The 9745-nt window shown below is 35.6% G+C and overlaps 2 protein-coding genes across 4 annotated transcripts; one reads left to right on the top strand and one right to left on the bottom strand.

Moving 5' to 3' along the window:
• Nucleotides 1-2015: 2015 nt before the first annotated feature.
• Nucleotides 2016-4303, top strand: LOC120085577 (ras-related protein RABA1f). The gene is made up of 2 exons (XM_039041627.1): nucleotides 2016-2465; nucleotides 3506-4303. The coding sequence occupies exons 1-2, from the start codon at nucleotides 2245-2247 to the stop codon at nucleotides 3936-3938; spliced, it is 654 nt and encodes a 217-aa protein (XP_038897555.1). The 5' UTR covers nucleotides 2016-2244; the 3' UTR covers nucleotides 3939-4303.
• A 380-nt stretch (nucleotides 4304-4683) lies between these two features.
• LOC120085575 (probable E3 ubiquitin-protein ligase ZFP1) lies at nucleotides 4684-8728 on the bottom strand. Of its 3 annotated transcripts, XM_039041625.1 has the most exons (7): nucleotides 8594-8712; nucleotides 7484-7942; nucleotides 6649-7312; nucleotides 5678-6069; nucleotides 5444-5554; nucleotides 5196-5366; nucleotides 4684-5084 (listed from the first exon to the last, which is right to left on the bottom strand). In XM_039041625.1, exons 2-7 carry the CDS (start codon nucleotides 7520-7522, stop codon nucleotides 4953-4955), a joined length of 1509 nt encoding a protein of 502 aa, XP_038897553.1. In that variant the 5' UTR covers nucleotides 7523-7942; nucleotides 8594-8712; the 3' UTR covers nucleotides 4684-4952. The 3 variants fall into 3 exon arrangements, with proteins under 3 accessions (XP_038897553.1, XP_038897554.1, XP_038897552.1); XM_039041626.1 differs by lacking the exon at nucleotides 7484-7942 and having other exon boundaries at nucleotides 8594-8728; XM_039041624.1 differs by lacking the exons at nucleotides 7484-7942; nucleotides 8594-8712 and adding an exon at nucleotides 8375-8587.
• Nucleotides 8729-9745: the final 1017 nt, after the last annotated feature.

Genomic DNA, 9745 nt, shown 5'->3' with positions numbered 1-9745 from the left:
TCGCCTTGTAATATAAACTGACTTCATTGATATTGACCGAAAAAGTTGAATTAGGTAGTAGTGCGATGGCACTATCGGTTAGCAAGGTTTTAATTGCCAATGGGTTTCTCTTGAAACAGTTTGACAAGATATCACTCCAGAATATATTTATTGGTATAATAATATCACAAGGTCGCTACGTCACTCGTCCCAAGCAACTGATGGGTCTCTGGTAAATGAATGCATATATCTAAATATATTATTAAATTTAAATTTATTTTAATATATTGTCTAATTGTTTTATAATTCACAGAGATCGAACAAACAGAGACTCCGTGAGGTCGCGACATGATCTGAAACCAGGTTATTAGCTATATGTAGTGACAACCAAAGCTATATGGAGGGAAATACATTTATGTATATGATATACCTATTATTCCTCCACCAGCTCCTAGACGGTAGAGGACGCTATTCGGGAAGGAGGATGAGTTTGCCGAGGTTTGCCCATTAAGTGGAAGAGTTGTCCCCTATTGATGCAGACGCAGAGTCAAACTAATTATGTTAGTCTGATGTATTGATGAACGGGCATTTGGTTTCAGGACATTATGACTCAGAGTCCTTTCGTCTTCATACGTGCATGGACATGGTCGGGGTCGTGGAGAGCATAATGAATATTTATATTATGAAGCACCTGCAGAGGTACTAGAGCAACATCAAGAAGAACCCGAGCAACCTCAAGTTCGAAGTCGACGACGAAAACCAGCTCGAAATCGATGACGTCCGCCTTATGGGACACATTAATTTTTGTAATTATTTTTATATAAATGAGATATTTTAATTTACATTTTTTATTTTTATGAGATATTGTTTTTTTTAATTTATTCTTTTTAGAGTTTAAATAAAATAATAAATTATTTTTATAAAATGAAATTTTTTTTAAAAAAAAAAAGGAAGAAAGAAAGAAAGAAGAAGGTGGAATGTGTAATAATTATAAAAAAAAAAAAAAGAAAAAAAAGAAAAAGGCAAGGTCGAGGGTTCAAAATTCGTTTGAAAACAACCCTATTTTTCTAAATTGTTTCTAAAACTACAATATCCTTTTAATTTTCCCAGTTTTTTTGCATGGCAAGTCCAATTTGTTGAGCCAATTGCATGACTTTGTTAGTCATTGTAGTGTAGTCGCTAAGAAATTTTCATAAATACCTAACTCATCATCAAAATTGCTCATTGTATTATTCACTATCCACTTAAAATTTGAACTTTTTGGTTTAAGGCTGATTCTCAAATGAAATATGTTGACTGGTTTTTCCATTTTAAAATATTTATTTAGTTTTTTTTTATTATTTAAAGAAATATCTATTTAGTTATTAACAACTAACGGTTTCCTTTATCAGTGATTTTAAAGACATATAATATGACTTCAAATATATCAAATGTAAGTATGTGTTGAAAATGTTATAGGTAGATTTAGACCTAACGAAATATGTTGAAAGGCAAAAGAAAAAAGAAGAAAGACTTGAACAGAAAGCAAATTGAAGTTGAACAAGCTTAGAGTTGCCGAACATCTAAGCATTTGGGCTTAGAGTTGCCGAACATCTTGGCCACACTCAAGGACCTAGAATTCTAGGTGACCTAATTTCTCCTTTGCCCGCTTGCAACAAGGAAAAAATTCTATCGGTCCAAGTCAACCTTTTTCGGTCAAGTTTGAAGGAAAAAACCAAAATCTCTAGGTCAAACTCGAATAAAACTCAAAATAGTAGTAAATTAGACCTCATTTTCAAACTCTAAACTTGATGCACCAATGTAAGCTTTTTTTTTTTTTTTTTTTAACTTAAACATCGAAGTTGGTGTGTCAAACACAAAAATCTCGTTGAATACGTGGTGTGAATTAGATACATCTCAGTTGAATTTGTGCACTAATATAAATAAAACACAATTCGTAAGGATAGAATGAAAAATAATTCAAAATAGAAGGACTGAAATAGAAATTTTAAAAGAAGTATGAGAGGTAAGATTTAAACCTAAAATGTTTGGATATGTTAAAGGAAAAGAAGGAGATTGCTACAAAAAAGAAGCCCAAGTCCGTTACTAAGCCCAGAAGCAGCGGAATGTTGAAGATGAATCAACCCATTTCGCCGTAACGTTGTGACTGATCGTCTTCAGCAATTTCAAAACCTCTCTGTTTTCTTATGCCTTGGAGCGCCACCTGCTGATCCATTTCTTCAGACCCATCGAATTCCAGAGTCATCGGATCGGACCTGAATAAGTATGGCAGCGTATAGAACGGACGACGATTACGATTACCTCTTTAAAGTGGTTCTCATCGGTGACTCGGGAGTGGGCAAATCCAATCTTCTCTCGAGGTTTACGCGTAATGAGTTCAGTCTTGAATCCAAATCCACAATCGGTGTTGAATTCGCTACTCGGAGTATTCGGGTTGATGACAAGATCGTCAAGGCTCAGATTTGGGACACCGCCGGACAAGAAAGGTTTGTCAACGAGTTCTTTTTACTTCCATGATTCTGACGGATTCTGGCATTGTCTTGGTGTGGATCTTGATCATTTTATTTTCTGTGTGTTTATTGAGATCTAATCCTGTAATTTAAGATTTTGACGTTTAACTGAATTGTTAGGAAAGGTGGGGAGGTGGGATTTATAGGGCTTTTGAGTGTGTTCTGTTGTTGAGGATCTGAGAATTAAGTAGCTTTCAGATATTGATTATCAGGGATTGCTTGCCTGTTGAGATGATGATCGCGTTATTTATCTGTTGCAATTGGAGTTTCTGGGATTACGTTTTTACTTTTTAGATACCTTCAGTCTCAAGAAATTTGATACGAGTTTTGGAGTTGGTGAATTTTGATCGGTAATGGGATGTCACCATCGATTTTCACGTGGGACCTTATTTCCTAGAGTATTCTGAATTCTGTGTTTAAAATAATCATCTGGATCTGATAAGAGAGGAAGGCTTGTTTATGCCCAGACAAAGTTTGAATTGCATTGTTATAGAAATTTATGAAGTAGTGTTGGAATTTCGGCCGAGTTTCTTCATGGATGCCATGCCAGCACTTTCTGTTAAATGAAATTGTTTTTCTTTCCCTTGGAGTGTAGAGTGGTTTTGGCTCTGTGCATTTCCATTTCTAGTCAGCCTGTATTGATTTGTTTGTTTCCTATTACCATTTATTCACGACATGATTTTTGTATCTAATTCCTGGATCATATAGAAATAAGAAAGAGCCTTCTAACATGTTTAATTCCAACATTGAGGTTCGTACCAAAATGTAGTATGCAAGGCTTGTTTTTCTTTTGGTGTGTGTGTATTTTTGGCAATGGTTAAGCCTGGACGAGTAATACTGAAGACTTTAAAGTGTTGTAGAGATTTCATGATTTGCACTTCAAAAGAAAGACCCTTTGTGAAAAAGTCGGTCATTTTCATTTTATTCGGTATTGCTTGTTTCATTTGTCGTGGTTTATCATCAGGGTAAGATATGAAACTATTGTGAACCATCTCTTATATGCTTCTTTTTGCCAGATACCGTGCAATCACAAGTGCATACTATCGAGGAGCTGTTGGTGCATTGCTTGTCTATGATGTCACCCGACATGTGACATTCGAAAATGTTGAGAGATGGTTGAAAGAGCTTAGAGATCACACCGACTCCAATATTGTGATAATGCTAGTTGGCAACAAGGCAGACTTGCGACATCTGCGTGCTGTTTCAACTGAGGATGCCAAGGCCTTTGCAGAGAAGGAGAACACATTCTTCATGGAGACATCTGCCCTTGAGTCTCTGAATGTCGAGAATGCTTTTACCGAAGTGCTAACCCAAATCTATCGTGTAGTCTGCAGAAAAGCGCTCGAGATTGGGGAGGATCCCGCGGCATTGCCTAAAGGACAAACCATTAACGTTGGAAACAAGGATGATGTTTCTGCAGTGAAGAAAGTTGGTTGCTGCTCTTCATGATATCATCATTTGAATGTGAGGTACATCATCAAAAGGAGTAAAAGGATGAGTTCGTTATGCTATGTCTTGAATTTCAACTCCTGGATTTGCTCAACAAACATTTACTTTATGGTCATTTTTTATGGTGCTGGAGCTTCTCGGAGGGTTGGATTCATGTTTGGAGTCTTTTGAAATTGACACCTTTTCTTATTGTCAATTCCGTGTACTTTCTTGTCCGAGCTCACTCTCTTATATTGTTTTAATTTTTGTAATGCCCCATAGTTTTAATTGTATCAGATTGTCCTAGATAGAGAGATCTGTTAAACTGAAGTTGTATGTAGGTAAATGTTCAGTTCAATGGGAGCAGAATTTTTTAGATTCTTCAATTTTGCACGATATGCCAGGAGTATGTTATATTACTCCAAAGAATTCACTTTGCTGACTAAGCTTCCCTTCCCAAAACCAAACTATCCTTGAAGATATTGTATACACAAGATTCTGCCTGAAGCTGTGTTTCTTCTTTTATCAAAGAACTGGTTTTTGGGCAAAATGATTCTTTAAAGGATGAAATTCAATATCTCCTTTTTAGTCTCTCAAATTTTACCAAGCTTCAGATTCAACTTGTATTGTCAAAATTTGTAATGAGAAGTGATTCAACTTTGATGCACTCCACTAACCAACAGAACCCAAAACCAAACCGTACAAACTGATGAAGAACAACACAGGATGCCAAAATCACGACAGTCCCAACAGGATTGAAGCTATGTAAAGAACAGAACAATATACTGAATGCACAGAAAGTCCACATTTCACATGTACAGTTTCACAATACAAACACAAAACTCTGTACAAAAATACATTCACAGTTTAAGAAACCAACAAAATATAGATGAGTTGGAGTCTTATTGTTGTATTTATGTGCAAGACATTTACAAACGTATAACATAGTTTAAACCGATCATCGTTTGATCGCCAATGAACAGCTAAAGCTAAATTGCAACTCAACTGTTCAAAATCAGCCCAATCACTATTCATTTATCTTGTCAATGCCTCAGATTTGCAGACAGGGCAAACGTTTTTTATGAGCAACCATTGTTTTAAGCAATCTGCATGATAATAATGTTCGCAATCAAGGATTCCAATCTTCGTCCCTTCACCAATGACGTCCTATAAATCCATTCAGGCCACATGTTAAATGGTATATTGCTATCGGTTACATATATAAGTTCGAATAACATTTTTTTAACACAAGTTCAAATAACATAATAATGAAGTTACCAGGCATATGGTGCATGAATTTGTTTCCTCATTCCTAGAGGTTGCGCCTACTTCTAAATTTACATCTCTTGCAGATGGCATAGTGATCCTCGTCTTCAGTTGACTTGTAATTGTTTCCTCAGACAACCCAGTTCCAACATAGCCAATCCGCTCCTCTAATGCAAGAAGCTCCTATACATTGGTATTAAACATATTTTTATATTAATAAAAGCAAAGTACTTGAAACCAGAAAATGAGAATTCCTTCACCTCATATGACATGTGCTCGATGTCCAGGCGCATATCTCTGTATGCATCAGCAAAATCTCCTATACCATTGGGGTCTGAAGCTGAAGCCCGAGCCCCACGTATGGGAACTTCCTGCATATATCAAATACATCTCGTCACTTCAAATTCATCAATATGGTATTAACATGTATTAAGAAAGTAATGCAGAAATATAGAATTGTATAACAGTGGCAGAAATATAGAAAGAACAGTTACATCCTCCTCCGGAACTCTCATTTGATATGTTAAACGACGTTGGAATGTTGTCTCTGGATCAACACAACTTTGATGAGGATTATATGTTATGCGGTCACCAAACGTAATATCTCTTGTTTGCCTAAGCTCTAGCTCTGGAAACTGGTGCATGTTGCCATAAGGAGAATTCAAAGGAACCCTTGGTGTAGTAGCTGCTGCTTGGGGATGTAAACTGATATTTTGGCCTCTTTGTCCTTGCAAGTGCGCCTGTGGTAATGGAACTGGATGACTGGAATGCTGGATTATTGTGGAAGGAGGATGCTGAAAATTTGGAGAACTTATCCCAGACATTTCACTGTATCTATGAAGACCTGAGTTAAAACTTTCTGAAAAGCCTCTAATCCCACTGTCCCCTGTAAAGTTGTGTATTGCGATAAACACCGACATAGTTTAAACTATAATTGACAGTAGAGCTCAACATTATACTTTAACAGCATGTTGTAGCATGGAAGTAGTCTGAAGAAGAATATTTCATGTAACTATGCAACCAATTTCCTTCTAAAAATAGCTATAAACAAAAATAGGAGAAAAACACTTGGGGTGTTTGGGCCACCAACTTGAAGTTGGTGCAATGGGTTATTATAGCACACTCCATGTTTAGGGCTTCAAATATAATAGTTGCATTTATAACTATTTATAACTTACAATTAAGTACAGTAGATACTATTTGAAAACCATTTTTGCTACAGTATCTATTATTTTCCACCCACCTTTTCTCTCTCTCTTTAAAACAGTGTTTACTATTTCCTATAACTAAAATAGTCTGCACCCTAAACACAAACTATTGTAACCTACATATTATAATAACCACTAGCTAAAATAATCAACTCAGCGCCCCAAATGTCCTTTAATAATAATTAAAAGTGAAACCCACAAAAAATAAATAGCTGAACAATCAATCCTTTTTAATAGAATGGGGACGAAAAATATACCATGAATAGGGAAACCTGCAGGAGCTTGGTTCCAAGTCCAGGCGCTTCTATCTTCGAGATTAAAGTTTACAGGTTGGTCTAACCAGAGAGCATTGTTAGTTGGCTGAAGGTGCTGAACCATTAAGTCTCCTCTAATCAAATGGCTATGAGCATGAGGTGCATTTAAAGACTCAAAGCTTGCTAAACTATTGGGACCCTGGAAACTCACAGGGAACCCTTCAGAAAATCTTCTCTTGTACGGAAATCCGCCCTCAATAAAATGACTATTCCTGGCATATGTATCAACAGGATTTCCAATCAATCCATTTCTAGGAGATGGGAAATGCTGATTACCATATGGTGAGGTTAGATAAGAACAGGGATTGGCCGCTGTTGTGACCTGTATATCTTGAGCACACTGAATCCTAGAACCATTGTATTGGCTCACTCCATAGAGTACAGCGCCATTAGCATGCTCAGGTAGATGTTGAACGTCAGGATTCATAGAGTTTCTTGAAGTTGTAACCATCGAATGGCTACTCCACTGTGAGAAAGCTCCCTGGCCCAAAAGAGAAAGCTCTGGAAGAAGACTTGGTCGATCTAATTCCAGATCCATTGTTGGAGGTGTATGACTAAGGACACGATTTCTTTCCCTTATGTCCATGAAAGTGCAGTTATACCCACTCTTAAACCGAAAATGTTATAAATATTAGTATTCTGTTGAATGATATTAACAAAAATGAAGTTTATACAAACTGAATTCACTCGATGAACTCGTTATATTAAAATGATGGGTGATTGAATGTAACAAGAGAACCATCCCCTGGATAAAAATACTGAAAAGAAGCAAATTTACCTTTCCATATGAGAGAATAGATAAAAACCTTGCAAGCATAACAGTAGCTTAAACAAGTTTAGAATCTACGCATGCCAAGGAATATGAATTATACATCATGAAAAATTCCACATTAGCACAACGCTTCTCAAGCACTAACAAGGAGGTAAAGATCAGCACAACCATTATGAAGAAAAGTAGTGGGGAAAGGTAACATGAGCAAGCACCCAAAGAAAACTTTAATGCATCTATCCACCGCCAGTACTTTAGGATATCATGTGTTTACACCACTTTGGGAATATTTTCATTACTCCAACCACAAAACCTTTAGCCATTTTCTAAATCCATGCGAGATAATCAGCAGCAGGATTTTGACTTTTCAACATCATTCCTCTGATTTCTCCACAACACAGCCAACAATCCCCATTTCTTTTCGTCTCAAGTGTACCAATAAAATTATCCTTACCTTATCTTCAATGCCTAGGATCAATATGCAGGAAATATTGGGTAGTGAAAATTTTTATTTGAAGGACAAAAATAAAATACAAATCAAAACCTGGGAGATTTGTGAAGGAATAACTGACACAATCAATGTAAAAATGTTCCTAAAAATTTCACCAAATCCTAAATTTATGAGTAGGCAGGTGCTTCAATAAAATGAAGTTTATTAAACAGCTTCTGCTCAAAGTCCACGCCAGAATCACAAACAACGTAATATAAACAACATTTTGGTTCAGAAATGTACAATGCATACTGAAAATGCAAAGGCAATAATATTCCATCCAAACCCATCAACGGTTTCATAAATCCCACGAATATGGATTTCAATGAAGCAATCTAGCTACTTACCCCCATCAATTAAAACCCATCAAAAAATCAAAGGAAAGAAAACAAAAAGAAGAGGGAAAATACCCAATGCTCACAATCATACGCTACTAAGTTTAGAATATTCATCAAGTGGGAAGGAATCACCACCAAACTCCAACAGTTCCCGAGAAATCAAACAAAGGGTATGCGAGAAATTGACCTCAAAGATAACGAAAATCAGTAATTGAGCGCAGAAAAAGGGGAAAAAGCAAAGATAGAATCGGTAAAACAGAGAAAAGGAGAGGAATGGGAGAAGGAACTCACAGTAAATGGGGTGTGATCGGCGAGAGAAGAGAGTGTATTGTTGAGAAGTGGAAGGTAAGTGATTGTGAATTTGGTCAATCAATAGCATCAAAACGTCTCTCTCCATTTCCCATTTCACATTTCTCTTCCAGAATTAAATTTCTGATTGGACTCAGACAACTGCTTTTCTTCTTTCCAAAAAAAGAATTGTAATTTATCAGTTCATTTAACCACAAGCCCTTTTTTAATAAATAAATATATATTTTTTTTTAAAAAAAAAAAAAAAAAAGGAGCAAATGGGTTATGATATGGATGATAAAATATTGAAACTTGTATATTGGGTTTTTTTTTTTCCCAAGTACAACAAATATGGGACGGAAATTTAAACATTCCACCTCAATAAAAAAAAAAAATACATATTAATTACTGTTCAACTATATTTTAGTTATAAATTGAGGTATTACCACAATGTATTAGATATACTTATTATAAAAATTTAGTTAAGTTGTGAGTCAAATTTTCAAACAATTACGAATATCTAACCTTTATTAATAATTTCAGGTGGATTTATGAAGACCAATTTAATCAAATGTATGGTACAAGAAAGTGGAGTGAGTACACTAAAGTTGAGGGGATAGATGCTCAATAATCTAAGAGAATAAGGTAGGATAAATATACTAGGTTTATTTTCTTAAAAGTTAAAATAAATTCTCTTTCATTAAAAGTAAGGTAGATTGAACGATCACACCAAACAAGATAAGTGATGTGGCTAGAGTCGGCTAGAGTCAAACGAGGTCTTTTAGTCCCAGTAGTCTACTTATGTCTTATATACCAAAACAGATCCACCCGATTTAGATGAGGAACTAGTCCTTAGAATTTTCTTAGACATATCAAGAACAATTAATCGAAGGAACATTAGTACCAAATCATCTTGATACATCTTGTGAAATCACTATCAAGATATCTAAAAACTTTTCCTCTTAATTCTAAACTTGAGTTCTTAGTTTCACCTAAAAATCAAGTGGTGTTTAGTAAACATCACACCCATATTTAGTATTCTCTCATCTTTCTCTTATGTCATTTGGCATTCCTAATGGTAGAGATTTAAGACCTAATAGAGTAAGTTCAAACTTTTTCAGCCACATTCAATGACAACAAATTTCTCTACCTTTC

Source organism: Benincasa hispida, chromosome 9, assembly GCF_009727055.1.
Source record: "Benincasa hispida cultivar B227 chromosome 9, ASM972705v1, whole genome shotgun sequence".
NCBI lineage: Eukaryota > Viridiplantae > Streptophyta > Magnoliopsida > Cucurbitales > Cucurbitaceae > Benincasa > Benincasa hispida.
This window is presented reverse-complemented; position numbering and strand designations above follow the sequence as displayed.

Excerpts from the sequence above, each read along its gene's own strand:
- LOC120085577 (XM_039041627.1), top strand. The coding sequence starts at position 2,245 with ATGGCAGCGTATAGAACGGACGACGATTACGATTACCTCTTTAAAGTG. Across the intron at positions 2,466-3,505 it reads GACACCGCCGGACAAGAAAG|ATACCGTGCAATCACAAGTG; the intron begins GTTTGTCAACGA and ends TCTTTTTGCCAG.
- LOC120085575 (XM_039041624.1), bottom strand. The coding sequence starts at position 8,416 with ATGAATATTCTAAACTTAGTAGCGTATGATTGTGAGCATTGG. Across the intron at positions 6,070-6,648 it reads TGCAGGTTTCCCTATTCATG|GGGACAGTGGGATTAGAGGC; the intron begins GTATATTTTTCG and ends ACAACTTTACAG. Across the intron at positions 5,367-5,443 it reads TCGAGCACATGTCATATGAG|GAGCTTCTTGCATTAGAGGA; the intron begins GTGAAGGAATTC and ends ACCAATGTATAG.